At 62.1% G+C, this 17,370-nt stretch overlaps 1 protein-coding gene across 2 annotated transcripts in view; it reads right to left on the bottom strand.

The window, feature by feature from the left end:
• NOTCH1 (notch receptor 1) overlaps positions 1-17,370 on the bottom strand; it is a 44,168-nt gene that overhangs the window by 12,182 nt on the left and 14,616 nt on the right. For both annotated transcript variants that reach the window (XM_074846015.1, XM_074846016.1), the window contains exons 3-19: positions 12,407-12,669; positions 11,677-12,015; positions 8,391-8,513; positions 7,983-8,216; positions 7,704-7,859; positions 7,416-7,601; positions 6,868-6,981; positions 6,153-6,266; positions 4,877-5,110; positions 4,467-4,577; positions 3,505-3,697; positions 3,109-3,254; positions 2,691-2,804; positions 1,578-1,697; positions 1,135-1,287; positions 470-698; positions 107-308 (exon numbers count right to left, since the gene is read on the bottom strand). In XM_074846015.1, coding sequence (XP_074702116.1) covers positions 107-308; positions 470-698; positions 1,135-1,287; positions 1,578-1,697; positions 2,691-2,804; positions 3,109-3,254; positions 3,505-3,697; positions 4,467-4,577; positions 4,877-5,110; positions 6,153-6,266; positions 6,868-6,981; positions 7,416-7,601; positions 7,704-7,859; positions 7,983-8,216; positions 8,391-8,513; positions 11,677-12,015; positions 12,407-12,669 — 3,031 coding nt within the window. The remainder of the gene's footprint in view (positions 1-106; positions 309-469; positions 699-1,134; positions 1,288-1,577; positions 1,698-2,690; positions 2,805-3,108; positions 3,255-3,504; positions 3,698-4,466; positions 4,578-4,876; positions 5,111-6,152; positions 6,267-6,867; positions 6,982-7,415; positions 7,602-7,703; positions 7,860-7,982; positions 8,217-8,390; positions 8,514-11,676; positions 12,016-12,406; positions 12,670-17,370) is intronic.

Below are 17,370 nucleotides of genomic sequence, written 5' to 3'. Positions count from 1 at the left end.
GCAGGGCTTCTGCAGGAGTAGAGACTGCAGTGACCCCCCAAATCCCCACAGCCAGCATGCACGGATGGACACCGGGTCAGCAGCCAACAGCCCAAGGCTCCTCTACCTGGCAGTTGAGCCCGGTGTATCCTTGGGGACAAGTGCACTTGTACGTCCCATAGCTGTCCTGACATGTGCCCCCGTTCAGGCACGGCTTGGAGTCGCACTCATTGATGTTATGCTCGCAGTAGCTGCCCGTGAAGCCGGGCGGACAGACGCAGGTGAAGGTGTTGATGCCATCCACGCAGGTCCCACCGTTGAAACAGGAGCTGGGAACAGAAACATCCCATCGCAGTGAGTCACCGCTGGTCGTGCTCCACGCCAAAGCCCCCACAAACCAGCCCAGGGCTACGGGGCAGCGCAGGGACCTCAGTCCCTTGCTCCAGCTCAGACAGGCTGTGCCCGCAGTGGGGGCTGTGCCGGGCTGTACCTCTCCGTGCAGTCAGGTGTGTTGTTCTCACAGTGGATGCCGCTGAAGCCGGAGGGGCAAGTGCAGGTGTAGCTGTTGACGCAGTCAGTGCAGTTGGCACCGTTCTTGCAGGGGTTGCTGGCGCACTCGTTGATGTCCTCCTCGCACTTGGGCCCGCGGAAACCAGCCAGGCACTCGCAGAAGAATGTGCCGACGCCATCGGAGCAGGAGCCACCGTTGTGGCATGGATCTGGAGAGGAGGGATGTGCACAGGAAGATGCAATGTGTCCCTGCCCAGGAGCTGCCCCACAGCGCTGTCCCCACACACGTCCTACGGCTGCGCAGAGGGATGGGACAGAGCCCATGGACCAGAGGCCAGGCCAGTCCCACCAGGGGACTGGGAACGAAGAGGACACATGGGACACTCTTGCTCATTGCCTGCACATCACTCTCCCCCCCCCAACCTCCTTCCTGCCAGCTCCCATCTGGCCTTGGACTGACGCAGCCCAACCAGAATGTGCTTGAGGTGGCCCAAAAGCCCGAGCAGGGCTTGCAGCACAACCCAGGCCAAGGCAGCGGCCGGGGCTCGCCCATGCACGGGGAGGCGGATCCCAGCCCCAGGAAGGGTAACGAAGCTGACGGCTCGGGGCCAGGCCAAGCACGGTCCGCAGAGCCCCTGCTCTTACTGGGCTTGCAGTCGTCGATGTCGGTGTCGCAGTTGCGGCCGGTGAAGCCGGTTCTGCAGGCGCAGCGGTAGCTCCCGTTGGTGTTCTGGCACGTGGCCCCGTTGCGGCAGGGGCTCTTCACGCACTCGTTGATGTCGATCTCGCAGGTCTGACCTGCGGGACAGAGACCGTGTAGGCTGGAGGTGCTGGTGAAAGCCCCGGGGATGACAATGATGTCTTGGGCACCGCTCGCACCAGGGCGGGAGCCCTCGCAGCAAACCGCCCTCACCCAGGGGTGCAGGTGGTGGCCGCGTCCCATCTAGAGCCGTGGGGCAGGTCAGGACCCTCCCTGAGGGTCACTGGCCTGCTGGTCCCTGGTCACACTCCCTCCCCTCCACCTTTCACTCCCCAAGCAGCTGAGGAGAGTGGGCTGTGCTGAACCCTCAGACAGGCCATGCCCCTACCTTGCCAGCCAGAGGGGCAACTGCAGGAGAAGCTCTCGTAGTCTTCTGACTCCCGGCACTCGCCGCCATTCTTGCAGGGGCCACCAGCACAGGGGGCCAGCACGTCCTCGCAGGTGGCTCCTGCACAGGCACAAGCACCCGCTGACACCCCCTCCGAAACGAAAGACCCTGCTACCCCTGTCCCCTGCCCTGGGCTGCTGCCAGCCCTGGGGCAGGCTCTGGGCTTCCCCACTGCCCTGGTGCAACCCAGCTGGGGCCATCTCCTCCATCCCTGGTCCCCCATGACCCTGGGCCCCCCACGAATCCTTTAAGGCCTGACAATCTGGGCTGCATTAAAGTGCCGCACTTCATTTGGCAGGGAAGTGCCGCTCGGGGTCTCTTTCCCCCTTGCACTCCCCCCACCGTCCCTCTCAGCTGCTTTTCCTGTTTACGTCCAGCCAAGGGACACATTCCCTCCAAACCCTTATCTTCTCTGTCAGCCAGTATCTCCCGAACTGGCCTTTGCTATTTTCCAGAGCCTTCCCCTCCCTGCCTGCCCCGTCCCCGTCCCCCCAGGGGTTTCTATGGCCACTGCCGAGGGCAGGAAACAGCTCATGGCTTCCTGCAATTGTGCACCGGCTGCTGCTCTGCGCGAGCGGAAGCAGGAGGCCAGCAAACAGGAATTGGCTCAGCAGAATCTCCCGGCCCCTCAGCCTCAGCTCGCTTTTTCCAGCGCAAGCATCGTGGCAGAAGAACGGGGCCACCGGCAGCGCCGACCCCCCCGGGGCAGCGGGGTGTGAGTGGGGCGGCCGCCCCGTGCTGCTGCCCTGGGTGCAGGCTGCAGCGGAGCCACCGCCTCGGTGCCCTCCAAGAGGAGGAGGAGGAGAAGGAGGAGGGAGGAAGCTCTGGCTGGCCGCTTCCCAAAGCTCCTCCAAATTTCCTCCAGCTGCCCGTGACATGGGGAGGAGGAGCCCCAGCCACGGGCAGCCCCATGGCAGGGCAGGGCGAGGGAAGCTTCCGCGCTTGGTGCTGCCTCGCTACATGTGCACAGGGACCCATTTGCTGTCACACCCAAAGCAGCAGCCCCGCACAGCCCTGGCAAGGGCCTGGGGGGCACAGGGTGCTCCCCCTCACCTGTGTAGGGCAGGAGGCAGTTGCAGGTGTAGCCGGCAACGTCATCGATGCACGTGCCCTGGTTCAGGCAGGGGTTGGAAGCACATTCGTTGATATTGGTCTGACAGTTGGGTCCTGTGTCAAGAAAATTAGAGAAAAGTGGCTGTGAGGGAGGTGTGCTGGTGGGAGGGGGCCGAGGGTACAGTGGGGACATGGGGACAATGGCAATGGCCCACCCATCGCTCTGGAAGAGCCTCCTGCCCTCAGCTCCAGGCATGGGCACTCAGACTCTGCACTGCCACATCTCCCCGCCAGATCTGGGGTCTCCACCACCCCTACAGTGAAGCCTCCAGCCCACCTGGCATCACAGGGACACCCAGCCCACAGCTCCCACCCAGCGTGGGGGGGGATGGGGCAGCGTCCCTGGCTGCACCCTTACCGCTGAAGCCCTCCCTGCAGGTGCAGATGTAGCCGCTGGTCATGTCCTTGCAGGTGCCACCATTCATGCAGGGATTGGATTCACACTCGTTATTATTAATGTCGCAGTTTGTCCCACTCCAGCCTGGGTCGCAGTCACACCTGTAGCTTTGGGGAAAAATTGGGGCGTAAAGCACACGATCTGGTCCGATCTGGCCCTCCTGGCTACACCAGCCATCATTTACCCACCAAACCCCAGCTCTTAATCGTGCCCCTGCAGGGAAACATCCCCCAGCACTAGCACAGAGCATGGACAAGCACTGGCACAGGGCTGCTTGCCCCACCTCTAACCCTGACTTTGTTGGGTGGCCCTTTGGTCCCAGCAGCCCCCCAGCAGCCCCCGCACCCTCCAGCCTACCCGTTCAGCCCGTCGTGGCATTTCCCATGGATGCAGGGGTTGCTGTTGCACTCATTCACTTCGGACAGGCACTTGGGGTCGTGGAAGCCCTCGGGGCAGAGGCAGGTGAAGCCGTTGATGCCATCCTTGCACGTGCCCCCATTGTGGCAAGGGTTGCTGGAGCACTCGTCAATGTTGATGTTGCACATGCGCCCTGGGAAAGGGAGGGGGGTGTCAGGAAACATTACCCCACAGGACGCACGGCATGGCACGGTGGGTGCAGGCCGCCTCCCAGGGGACACCCACTGGGCAGGTCCCCCTCCAGCCACCCAGGGAACGGCTGCCGGAGGCTCGACTCTCTGGGCACACGTGTGCCGGCTGCGTAGGAGCGGGCTGCCCTCCGGCTAGGGTGACTTCACACCCCTGCATCGCCCGCCTGGCTTAATTAAACACGACTAGGAAGAGGCTGTGCCCTGGGCTCGTTTGGTCCAGGGGGGAGTAACGAAGGGAGCTGGTTTCAGCCTGTAACCCTACCTGCCGCAGCCGACAAAGCCAGGCTTTATTGTGGCTCCCGGTGGGCAGGAGGACAAGGGGCTGTACGAGCGGGGAGAGGTGGGGGCTGCTCCCATCAAAGGCCTCTGCCATTTCCAGCAGGGATCAAACAAACCAGTCGGACAAGGCGGCAACCTGATACCCATGGGAGTGGGTGCAGCAGGAGTCGAATTCACAGCACCAGACACCCCTTTGATTTCAGCCTAAGCCAGGGTCACTCTCCTGAACAAGCAGGAGCACTGGAAGGTACAAAACCTCCAGCAAGTGGGATGGCAGCATCTCCCCTCCTGGCTGCACCCTTGCCCCGGCTGCGTGGGGCACCACCAGTTTCGGGCATCCCTGCACCATGGGCACAGGGGATGTCCCAGGGCTCCCCGACGCAAGGATCTGGACCAGGTCCCCAGGGTGCTGCAGTGGCCACCTGCTCTCACCTGTGTACCCCGGCTCACAGGTGCACTCGTAGCCGTTGATCTTGTCGATGCACTTGCCGTAGTCACAGGGGCTGCTGGCACAGTCGTCCAGATTGATCTCGCAGTTGGGCCCTGGGGAGGAGAGTGGTGCTGTTAGGGGGTCCCCAACCCCACTGATGAGGCAAAAATGAAGCCCGCTGGCTCCACAACAAAGCGCCTCTGCCACAAACGGCTCCCCGGCTCCCGGCTGGGGTGTGGTTCCTGCGAGAGCCAGGCACCAAACTGGGAGAACTTGTCCTCACCAAGGATGCCCCAGGCCAGCCCCGGCACTGGGGTGGCTGCTGGCAGTGGTCCAGGGCCAACCCGCCTGGGGACAGGGATGGGACTGGGGTGCCGTGGCACAGCCGACCCGGGGGAGCCTTCCTGCTCACCCGTGGTCCCTTTGAGGCAGAGGCAGTTGTAGGCGTTGTTCCTGTCCTGGCAGGTCCCCCCGTTTTTGCAGGGCTGGCTCTGGCACTCGTTGATGTTGATGTCGCAGCGGTGGCCCATGTAGCCGGGCTGGCAGAGACAGGTGAAGGTGGCAATGCTGTCCTTGCAGGTCCCATAGTGGCACGGGTCGGGGTCACATTCGTTGATGTCGACCTCGCAGTGAGCGCCCGAGAAACCTGCCACCGGCGGGAGGGACACACAAGGTCAGGATGGGGGACACGGGGTGAGGATGGGGGATGTGGGGTCAGGATGGGGGATGTAGAGTCAGGATGGGGGACACTCCTTCCCACCTTGGCCAGGTGTGAGGCAGCGCACCGGGGTGGCTTGAGCTGCCCACCCGCCCCGCTGCAAGCCCCAGGACTCCCGGGAGTGGGGCGCAGGCAGGGGAGCACCCCAGCGCGCTGGTGGTGGGGCCGGTCAGACCCCGGCTCGCGGGCTTTGTCCCGGGGTGCACAATGACCTGCATTAAGCCGCCTCGGCTCAGGAGCGGGGCCCTGCGCTCGCTGCAGCTCGTCCTGGAGCGCGCGGGGAGGAGGGGGCCGGCCGCAGGCACCCCCGAATAATAACCCCCCCGGCAGATCCTATTCTCCTGGCCGGCTCCCTCCCCGCCGGGTTTGGGGGTGGAGAGCTGAGGACAAAGTACAGCTTTGACTAGACCCCGCCAAGCCCACATAGCAGCTTTTCATCGGGGCTTGGCATTAGCAAGACACTAATTAGAGGCCATTCAGCTGGAAGATTTCTGGCGGGAGCTGCTCCACAAAAGAGCCACTGTTTGCCACCAGGGCTCAAGTCATCATTTTGTGCAACCGCTCCTTGGGTTTCGGTCGGCGAGCCCCCGCAGCCCTGCACCTTGCGTCCCCATAGAGGCAGCTTTATTCCTTCCTTCCTGCCTTCCCCCTCGCTGCCGCCCGCCGCCGAGGCGGGGAGCACGGCGGGACGGCTGCTGCAGGGCCACACCTAACAAGCGCCGGGCTCGTTACGCCTGGCTCTGGGGCTGGTGGGCAAGCAGGGCTCGACTCACTCCGCACAGACAGTCCTTGCCCCATCAAGCAGGGACCAAGCCCACTGGCGGGGTTTTGGGGACAACCCCTACAGCAGGTGCCTGGGGAGGTGGGTCCTTGTTAATAATTAATTTTATGGCACATCATGGGGCAGAAGGTGGCTTGTTCTCGCCTAGTGTGGCCCCCCAGAGCCCCCCGAGCCGCAGGGACCCCTCACCTTCGGTGCACTCGCAGCTGTAGGTGTTGGGGCCGTCCACGCACTTGGCCCCGTTCTTGCAGGGGGTGCTGGCACACTCGTCGATGTCGAACTGGCAGAGGTGCCCGTTGAAGCCTGTAACGGAGGGAGAAGTCACGTCCCCGCGCAGCGGCTGGAGCCGCCAGCCTCCCCCCGCCGCCGGGCAGATCCCGCCGGGCCCCCCGCGTCCCGGCCGGGGCGCCGGGTTTCCATGGGGACGGCTGCTGGGGGCCCTGAATGCGGGGCTGCGACCCGCCATTGAGAGCATCTTATTTACATCTCTAGAGGAGCAAAGTCTCTGAACTTCAAAACCTCCTTTCACAGATTAACCGTCTCCCCATTCTCCGCTCCACCCCGTGACTTTGACACCACATTCAAAGCCGCTGGTGCGGCCCCCCCCGGCCCCCAGCCCTCCTTCCCAAAGAGGGGCCTTTTCAAGTGCAAAGCCGTGGGGTTTAATCCTCCTTCCCCTCTCCCATGGGCCCGACCCGGAGCAGCATCGCCTGCACAGGGCTCAGCCCCTTGCTGCAACAGGGGAACCTCCCCACCAAAAGCACCGAGAGGTGCTCAGCCCCTTCTCCCTATTTCAGGGGGCTCTGAAATTTAAGAAGCCCATTTTTGGCTCCTTCCCGGCTCGAGACGGGATGCATCACAGCTTTGTTTCTGCAGCGATGGCAGCGGGACGGATGCCACGTACCAGTGGGGCACTCGCAATGGAACTCATTGATCTTGTCGAGGCAGTTGCCGTTGTGCAGGCAGGGGCTGCTGGCACACTCGTCCGTGTTGATCTCACAGTAAACCCCCTCGTAACCTGCAGAGAGACGCGGTGCACCGTCAGCACCGCGGCACGGGGCCACCACAACGCGCGGGACGGGCAGGTTACACCAGGGCACAAGTGGTCCCCCCATCTTTACTCTCAGGAGCTGAGCCTTTACTCTCAGGTGGTGGGACCTGATGCACAAGCTGCTCCATGGTTGTCCACCCTGGGTCTCCCCGCCCTTGGCTTGATTCAAGCCAGCCAGGAGGAGCCCAGAGCAGGGCTGATGGTGCCCAACTCTCACCTCCCGTCCCCCCACCGCTGCGGGAGACTGATCTTTACCAAGCTCTTTCTTTTTGGTGCTGTCCCCAGGCACACACACCTCCCGTGGCTCCTCACCCAAACCAACACTGAGCTGAAGCTCAGGGGCACCCGGAGCCCTCCCGCCGCCCGCACCCAGCACCGGGGCAGGGGTCCTGCCCACCCACCGGGCATGCAGATGCACTGGAACTCCCCAATCTGGTCCAGGCAGGTGGCATCATTCTGGCAGGGGTTGGAGAGGCACTCGTTGACGTCGATCTCGCAGCGAGGGCCCGAGTAGCCCTGCAAGCACTGGCACTGGAAGGAGCCCTGGGTGTTGATGCATTTCCCTGCGTGCTCGCAGGGGTTGGCTCCTGCAACACACAAGTGTGGCTCACAGGACACATTCCTGGCTGCACCGGCACCTTCCCCAGCTGCTCCTCTACCACTTGCGTGAGCTCAGCCCCGATGCTCACCCAACGAGCACTCATCCACGTCCTGGTTGCAGGCTGGCCCCATGTACCCCGAAGGACACGTGCAGATGGCTTTGCCGTTGACGGGGTTGGTGTCGCAGTTGGAGCCCTCATTGCAGGGGTTGCTGATGCAGGCGTCGTCGAGGTGGCACAGCAAACCTGGGCAGCAAAAGGCAGGTGCATGTCAAGAGTGATGGGCACACATGCCATCGGGCACCAAGACCTTGGCTAGGAGCCAGGGGACACGCGGGGAGCTGCCACCCTGATGGGACAGGGCCTCACCTGTGCGGCCGTGGGGGCACTCGCAGTAGAAGGAGGCTACCCGGTCGTGGCAGGTGGCCCCATGGAAGCAGGCGGCCATGGCGCAGTCATCAATGTTCTCGCTGCAGTCCTCGCCCGTCCAGCCATTGACACAGACGCAGTTGTAGCCACCGTGGTTGTTGTGGCAAGTGCCCCCATTCTGGCAGGCGTTGGGCATCAGCTGGCACTCATCCACATCCTCAGTGCAGTACTGACCTGCCAGGGGACAGGACACCTGCGTGAGGCTGGTGCTGCTCAGCTCCCGCAGGCTCCAGCAGCGTCGTGGCGAAGGAGGACGGTTCTCCCTACCCGGTCCCCGGGATTCCCTGGGGCAGGATCCATCCTTCCAGCCCAGCCCCGTGCCACCCGCGCTGCCAGCAGTGGCGTTACCTGTCCACTCGGGCGGGCACTGGCAGTTGTAGGTGTTGACGCCGTCCACACAGATGCCCCCATTCTTGCAGTTGTTGCCCGGACAGTCATTGATGTTCTCCTCACAGTTCTGGCCCGTGAACCCTGTGCAGAGGAGACATCTGCCGTGATGCTGACCAACCAGCCAGCCATGCCACTGCCTCGGCCCCCCACCAACCCCCCTGCCGATGGCAGGTTGTTCGTTATTGGGTGCCGAGCCTGCGCCAGGCGCTGCCAGCTCAGCTTTGAAGCCAGTCGCATGGTTTCATCCCCAGCCCTGTCCTGCCTTTGCCAGGGCTTGGTTCTGCCGCGCAGGTTTCCCTGCCAGGGCACCATCGCTGGAGCCTGGCAAGCGGCAGCAGCTTCCTCCGCGCAGGGCAGACGAGGCGTCCCCGGCGCAGGGCTCGCCTGCCAAACCCCCCAGCTCTGGAGACGCTCGCCCCGAGCAGCGGAGGATCCGGCTCCTCGGCAAGCTGGGATGAACCAGAGCTGCTCCCACGAAGGCTTGCGGCACCTGGTGCTGAATCACCAGCTTTTAATTTCACATGGAAAGAGCCTCATCAGCAGCGCTTCCCCCGGAGGGGGATCCAAGTCCCTGGCAGGGTGAACCACCGCCCCACGCGGTGCTGCGCTGATCCCAGCCCGCCTCTCGCGCGGTGAGCGCGGCTGCTCGGGTTTATGTGATTGTCTCCACCCGATAGTGCCGCACACATGGAAACCCGCCACCCCCCTTCCTCCCCGCTGCAGAAATGGAACAGCCAGGCCCTTCTCAGGGCCTCTGCCAGGCCACGCCATCCGCCTCCAACCATCACTTGGGTTAAGAGCTGCGTTTACCGTAACACCCCCAAAGCCCCCAACCCCACTGCCGTCAGGCATCAGCCCTCGCAGGCGCTCAGGGCTGGAACAGCGATGCCAGCCCGCAGCAGCTCCCTGCAGTGCCGGCGTGCACCTGCAGCTCCCCCAAACCCCCCAAGGCATTCTGCAGGTCCAGACCAGGCTGCTCCCCCGCGCAGGCAGCTCGCTGCGTCACCTGTGCCTCCACGGGGAAGGGAGAGGGTGCCTAAGCTCATCCTCTGCGGGACCCCAGACCCTGGCCCAGCTGGGGGTTTTCCCCTCACTCTCTCCGAAGGGCCGTGTTTTCCTCTCCCCCCGCAGCCTCAGCCCCATCCCATGAGGAGCAGCAACAGCTATTTACGATTGCTGGTAGGAGTCCAAAGCAGATAACGTTGATTTGCACCTCATTTTTAAGCAGCTGGGCTGAGACTGAACAGCAATAACTGGCAATGTCCTAGATACCAGGATTAACTCATTTTGAACCATCCGAATGAGTAATTAGTACTGCAATTACTTTAAACTCAGGGTTACATTCTACAGCGATGGCATGATAAAACAGTCCAGATTAGTTTAACTTGAAGAAACCCGGTACGGCCAGGCCTCTCCGGGAATGAAAAGGGGACATTGTTTCAGGTCTGCTGTGCTGCATACCAGTGTATCAATCACCCTCTTATCATGAGAAACAGCCCCTCTGTCCCTCCTGCCTCCACCCAAAGCCAATGCAGCTCCTGCAACAAGCCATGCCGGATGGCGGAGGTGCCGAGGGACCCCCCCCATCCCCCCCAAAGCAGGGGCCGTGCCGTGCCACCCTGCGGGAGGCAAACCAGCTCGTGCAGCATGCAAATCTCCAGGAAGCGGCCCATGAAGCCACAGCTGGGTGTGAAAGCGCCGATCCCCCCCACAGCAGAGGTGCTCCCCCGGGGCCCTACCTCATCCCGACGTGCCCGAAGCTTGGGCTGCTCTGGGGAAGTGCCTCGTCAGCAGAATGGCAGGGCAGGGCCAAGCGCTGCTCCTCCTGCCCCCTCCACCTGCCCGTCCCTGTGGCAATGCTGCTCCGTCGGGCCTGGGCTCGGAGCTGCTCCGGCAGAGCATCGCCCCTGGGAGCTCCCGGCCACACTGGCTCATCCCAGAAGGAAAAATTTCCTTCCCCGGCACTACTCGCCCTGTCAGCCCCAACACCTCGCTGCCCCTAAGGACAGGAGCTTTGCTCCAGCCTGGGTGAGCAGGGGGAACGGGTGGTTAATGAGTCTCTTGAGTTCTCGCAGCCAAAAGCTTTGGGAAGGGGATTGAACCTCTGAGCCTGTGTCAGAGATCAAGACGAGATCCCCCATGTTGCCCCACGGGGATGGCGCATCTTCCCCTGGCACCGGGCCGGGCTGTCAGCAGGATGCGGGTATGTCTGGGCCAGCTGGGAGACCCCGTCCCCACCCCAATGGCACATCCCCAGCGGCGGTGGGGCAGGAGTTTCAGCAGAGGGAGGCTGGAGCTCCCCGCAGCAATGCCAAGGGCGCAGAGCAGAGAAGCTCCTGTGGGGCTATGGGTGACCAGAGGAGATCCAAGCAATCCCACGAGAGATTTCTCAGGCAGCTGAGCACTGCCCACAGCTTCCTTCCAAGGGAGAGGGCGGACGTGTCCCCTCCGCATCTACCACAGCCGGCCAGCGTGGCTGCCTCGGCTGAGAAACGGCACTTGCCCCCCCCGACAAGCACAGCCTGGAGGAGCTGGCAGGAAACTCCACTATTTCATTTCCCCAGCCCCTTCCACTCCCTGCTCCGACCGCGCTGCAGGCCGCTGCCCGAGAGCAGAAGCGAAAGGGTTTGCCCAGGTCAGGGGGCCCTTTCACAGCCGCTTTTCTGTCCTCTGGCATGGAGGGTGCCAAGCTCTCTTGCAGGGTGCTGAGCTGCCATACAGGGTGCTGAGCTCCTGGAACAGCCCCCGCTGGGCCCCCTCCTGCAAAAGCCCTTCATTTGAGAGGCTGTAACTTCACTGGGCTGCTCCGGCGCTTGCCAGAGGGAGCAGCAATGAGCACGGAGAGGGTCTCCCTTCCCCAGCTCTGTTTGCACTCGGAAACTTTCCAAAATAGCTATTCCGGGCTAATTATTCCATTCTGGAAGTGGATTAAGCTAAAGCGGAAAAAGGCACTCTTATTCTGGAATATGAGCATCCGCACAGGGGCCTCTGCTGAAACAGTTGCTTTGGAAGAGCTATTTTGGTGAATCACCAAGTATAAAAAGCCCCCAGATGACCTCTCCTCTTCGGGCATTGCTGCCCAACATCTCGAACACACATGGCGCAGCGAGCCCACAGCCCCTTGGTTTTGTCCCTCCCAGAGCCATAACTCAGGGGAAGCTCAGGCACTACTTGCTTAGGGGGGCAAAGGGGCTGCAAGAGGGTCCCCCCCCATCCCTGTCCCCTGCTCCGAAGCAGCCCCTACCTGGCAGGCACGTGCAGTCATAGGTGGTGTCTCCGATCTGGCGGCACGTCCCCCCGTTCTGGCAGGGCGAGGGGTTGCAGGGCACGTAGAGGTGCTCGCAGTTCTGCCCGGTGTACGCCGGCTTGCAGGAGCACTGGTAGGTGCCCACCTCGTTGGTGCAGCTCCCGCCGTTCTTGCAGACGGGTGGCAAGATGTTGCACTCGTTTACGTCCTGCTTGCAGTTGGCCCCGTGGAAGCCGGCGGTGCACCGGCAGATGTAGTGGGCTTCGAAGGGGACGCACTGGCCCCCGTTGGCGCAGGGGTTGGAGGCGCAGGGATCGGCCTGCTGGCAGGTTTTGCCTGGGGAGGGCAGCGAGGGAGGGAGGATGAGGATGCAAACTGCAGCTCAGGCTCTTTGCCGGGAGTGATCTTTGCACTGGGGTGCACTCCCAGCTCTGGGACTGTGTTCGCAAGGGTTGCAGCTCACTCCCCCCACCTCTGTCCCCATAAAACCCTCACCTGTGCAGGAGGATTGCAGCTCACCCAGCCACGGACCCTCCCAAGTCCCGACTTGGGTTTGCCGACCACCTCCCACCTTTCCCCCAGCACCAGAGGAAGCCGAAATCAGAGGCAGGGCCCTTCTCCATTCCCGGGGGAGTTTTCCAGGTGCAAGCCCTGTCACAAGTTGTCCCTCTCTCCCTGTCCCAGCCGGGCCACTGTGTCCCCACGCCACGCGGTGACACCGCCTCACCTGACCACCCCGGCGGGCAGCGGCACTTGTACTCGCTGAGCGTCAGCAGGTCGCAGGTCCCCCCGTTGCGGCAGGGGTTGCTGAGGCAGACGTTGTCGCGGGGCGTCAGGCAGAGCTCGTCGGTGAAGCCCAAACGGCAGGCGCAGGTGTAGTCCACGGTGCTGCCGCGCACGACCGGGATGCAGGTGCCGGCGTTCTTGCAGGGGGAGCTCAGGCAGGGGTTGGGCAACTGGCACCGCTCGCCCACGTAGGCACCGCTACACCTAGCAGGGGTGAGACACGCCGTCAGCGCCATCGGCCCCGAGGGGCTGGGGGGCACCCAGGGACCTCCCTCGGGCCTGAACCCGCACGGCATCGCGGCTCGCTGGGTTTGGTGTTGGCAAGGCTCTGCCCTGGCCGCGCTGGGCTGAGAGGAGGAAGATGAAAGAGGCGCCGACAACAAAGGCGTCCTCCATCGAGGGGCCTGCACCGACTTGCAAAACCGCAGCCTCCAGCGCCGCCGTCCTGCTTCTCATTGCAATGTGTTTTTTTGGCATCCCCCCGTCACTGAAAAGGAAACCAAGGCACAAGGGGGGGACGTGGTGGAGCCAGGAGGTGCCCCCCCCATACCCGCACCCAACTCAGGGCACCGACAGACCCCACGGGAGAGGAAACCCCGCAGTGGCCCGTGGGGCCAAGCAGCATGGGGACAGCCCTGTGGCCCTGCCCATCCCCGCCTGCAGCGCAGTCCCTGCTCCACCAAGGTGATTTTTACCCTCCCTCCATCCTAAGAAATCACTCAAACACGATCAAACATGGGCTCGGCGTTGGCTGGTAGCAGGTGGGACACGTTCCTGCTCCTCGCAGCCGGCTGAGGTCTTCCACCCCAAGACAAACCCTGTGCAAGGAGGGACGAATTGCCCCGGCTGCTGCGTCCCTCTGCGTGGGGGCCCTGAGAAAAGGCCCCCCGCTGCGGCCACCAGCTCAACCATCTGTCACCATTGGCCAACCAGGCTAGAGCAACTGCCTGCTGCAGGACCACGGCAGGCGATGGGGACATGCTGCAAGGGCAAATCCCCATGGCCACCCCGGAGAGGCTGGGCAGGACATGAGGCCAGCAAAGGACCCCACAGAGGGGGGAGCTGCCCCCCAGGAGAGGGAGGATGAGGCAAAGCTGTGCACAGAGAGGTCCGAGGGCACCTGACATCAAAAAAAGATCCTGGGGATGAGGCTCTTCAGCACCTCCCCAGCACAAACCCTCCCGCATGGCATCTCCTGTATCACGTCTGCAACATGAGATGCCACGCGTTTTGTCCCCAACCAGCTCTGCTCACGTTACACCGCTTCCAGACGGGGATTTTCTGCCCTGGCTGGGCTGCACCAAGCAGCCGTCGCGAGTAGGGCATGGGAGGAGCGAGATGGTGCCAGCACGCTGCTGTCCCACACCGCGATGGCAACGCCACCGCAGCAGAGTGGGACACGCCGTGCTCAGCTCATGAGGGCTGCTGGCTGCTATCAGAGGAAATATCAGCAGAAATAAATCTGGGGGTGGCTGCATGCATTGCTGCGAGCTCGGGGTAAGGCAACCGCCGCTGGAGGTGATGGCTGGGGAAGACGACAGCACCCGGGGATGGGGGGGTTGGTCCCCGCTGTGCTTTGGTAGGTTGGGGCCCCAGGCAGCCACCACGTCCTCACACCCGTTGCCACCCAAGCTGGTGGGACCTTGAGTCCCTGAGCCTTGTGCGTGGCCTCCAAGGCTCCCACTGCAGGCAGCTCCCCTGGGGCGAGCAGGGAGGCTCCCGGGGAACGCGGCTGCACCACAGCTGCAGAGCAGAGCGCTCACCTGCAAACCCCAAAACAAGAACATGGGGTTCCCCCGGTGAAGCACAGCCAGCAAACCCCCACCCTCAGCCAGCCCCAACCCGGAGTCGCCATGCTTTGCCGCGCAGGCGGCAGGACCACGTTTCGGCCCTGCTCCCCCTCTCCTCTTCCCCTACTTTTTTTTTTTAACCCAATTCTGATTTCATTGTTGGGGATTGTGTGAGAATTTGTCAGGATTCGGAGACATTTTGAGTTAATGAGACGGCATTATCCAGGCCAAATGAAAAAGAAAATGTGTATAATAATAAATCAGGGCATCTGCTCGGCACACAAAGGGCGGCGGGGAGCAGGTGTGCATCCTAATGAGCCAGAGCAGCTGCCGGCGCCCGCGGCCGATGCCCGGCTCGCCGGCGGCTCCGAGCCCGGGGCGCCGTGGCCGTGGGGCGACGGCGCTTCTGGGTGGCTGCGCAGCGGCCCCGCGCCGGGGAAGACGAGGGCTGGGGCCATGGCCGCCTGAGAGGGGCCATTGTGCGGGGCTGGGCGGCCGGCACAGGCATGCCGCCGGCGAACCGCTCAAGTGTGCAGTCATCTGTTAAAAGCACCGCTCTCCCCCGCCTCCCCGCACCACACACGCTTTTTTTCTTAAAACAATCCTCCGGGCTCTCGCAGCGGCTGGCGGACAGGGAAGTGTCACGAGATTCTCCAATGGGAGAAAAAGGCGGAGGGGGAAAAAAAAGAAGGAATAAGGAAAAAAATAAATTAATGCTGGACAAAGAGCCTCGGGGGCAGCGCGGGAACGGCGAGCGCGCGGGAACCGCCACGGCGCAGGTTTTGGCTCGCGGCGGTGGCAGCCGGGAGCGGGAGGCGATGCACTGCACCCCGGGCCGAGCCATCGCTGGGATTGGGGTTCCTGCGCCATGGGGCTTAAATGAGGCCGAGCGAGGAGCCGAAAGCCCTCCCACCCAATTAGTTTTCGGACCGTTTCCAATTTCAGTGCAGGCAAGTGGTGGTTTGAGCTCATGGATGGGAAGCCGGAGCAGAGCCCAGCCCAAGGCCCCGGTTATTAGCCAGGAGGTTAATTAGTGATTGGAGGAACTTGCCGGGGGGGCAGGGGAGCCCCCGCCTGAAGGCACAGCGGGGTTGGGACCACGGGCAGTGCCCAGGCTGGGGGCTGCCCCACGCCTGGCTGGGCTGCCTGGGTGCTTTCCAGGCTTTTGCTTCAGGAAACCCCTCAAGTTTCATGGAGTTTGCAGATTTTTTTTTTAAATGGCTTTCTATTTGTTTGTTTAAGAGCTGGTTTATGGAGGCAATCAGCTCAAGAAGTGAGGGTGGGGCAGACGCCGGGGAAAGGGCTCGGCCCGGACGGAAGGGTCTGAGCTGAGCGATGGGCACACGTGGGCAGGCGGGACCAGGGTACGCTCATGCATCGCATCTCTCCTCCTTGCAAGGAGGGTATTTCCAGGCACTGAGAAGTGCTGGTGAAGCAACTCTTCAGAAGAAAAGCAATACAACACAGGCACCCTTAAAATCCTGCAGTCACCACTGTAATCACCAGCACAGCCGCAGCAGGGACGGGGACAGCCCTCGCGTACCCACTGCACACACCACACCAGCTCGGGGAGCCTTCGCAAACTCCTTCCACGGTTTCTAAGTCATCTCGGTTTCTTTTCAAGGTTTCAGAGCAAAAGGTCTCTGACAGCAAGGATATCACTATCACGACAGTGATACTGCTGCTCAGCAAGAGCACAAAACAAGGACACCAGACGCTCCTGTCCTTGCACAGGGCAGTGCCAGGGACATGCCCACGAGCAGCGTCGCACCCGGAGGCTTCGACACCATTCCTGCATCATCTGTAGATGTTTCTGCACAGAAATGATGCTATTCCTGCCCACATCTGCAACAGCAAGTCTGAGATGAGGCAGGGAAGAGCATGGTTGCAGACCAAAGCCATGGATGAATTTTGCTGTTTCCTCCCCACATGAGTCCCGGAGATCACTCAAAGCCCGAGACTCTGGAGCTGCGTTTAAAAGCCCAACAACCTCAATGGCTTTAGAGAGTCCCAGCTGCAGAGGGAAGCCTGGAGACAAGCCTCACATGCAAAGCAAGAGATCAAAAACCAGGTGAAGATTAAGGCCAAGACGTAGTTATTTTTCAGCTCTCCCAGGTCTGGAAAGGCTGGATTCAGCAGAGCCAGGTTCAGCTTCCAGCTGTGCGGCAACCTCATCATGCGTCCACCTACTTCTCCAGGGGCTAAAAACCTCTCCTAGAGTTCAGCCCAGGGAGCTAAGCTTCATTTTCTGTAAAAAACATACCGGCGGGTAGTGGCGTCAGGGCTCCCAGGTGAGCAGACGTGGAGGATGCGACGTCCCCGTGGGCTCAGCCAGGTGAAGATCACCCTGTGGTTTTTCCTTTGGCATTTCCCAAGCGAGGGCTACCCAAACCAAACCCCAAGCAGCTTATGGAGATTAGCATAAGAGACATTAAAGCTATGCTTTAATTATAGATATATGTGTTGGCAGAGGACAGGGCGGGTGCTCCAGGATCAAAACAGCTCAGAAGGGCCATTAGAAACCAGCTTCAAGGTGGTGAAAGGTGGCTGAGCTCCCCGGGGTCCTGAGGAGCCTCCGTGAAATCCCCGGAGAAGCCGACACGGCCACACTCCCAGCCCCACGCATGACGCACGCCCGTTCCCAACCCAGGCAGGAATGGCTAAAAATACTGGTGTCTCTCCCTCCCCTGAGCACGCAGCTGAGAAACGTTTCCGTTGATTCATTAACCTGTTGAAGAGGCATCAAACGCTCCAGCTGTGACCCACCCCGCCATTTTAGATGGTGATGGCATTCCGACCCCGGGATGGCCCTGCTCCAATCCATGATGTTCCCTCTCCCAGCACTGTGCCCACACAAGGATCAAGTCAGGGCGGACAGTCTCACAACTCTTCATTTCCAGGATATTTTCTACATGACCTAACCAAGGGACTGGGGCTGTCACCGAAGCACCAGGCAGGACAGGGGACAGCGATGCAGCAGCTGGTCCCCATCCCTGCGGATGGGGATGCTGTATGGGCTCCTTGCAGGTGCAAACATCCTGATTTACACCCCCTGAGCGTCTGGAGCTATGTCCATCCTGGTGGCTTTTTGTTTCCGGGGGTCAGGCAGAGGCTG

Source organism: Strix aluco, chromosome 20 (assembly GCF_031877795.1).
Source record: "Strix aluco isolate bStrAlu1 chromosome 20, bStrAlu1.hap1, whole genome shotgun sequence".
NCBI lineage: Eukaryota > Metazoa > Chordata > Aves > Strigiformes > Strigidae > Strix > Strix aluco.
The sequence above is the reverse complement of the archived record's forward strand: the minus strand, read 5'-3'. Positions and strand labels throughout refer to the sequence as shown.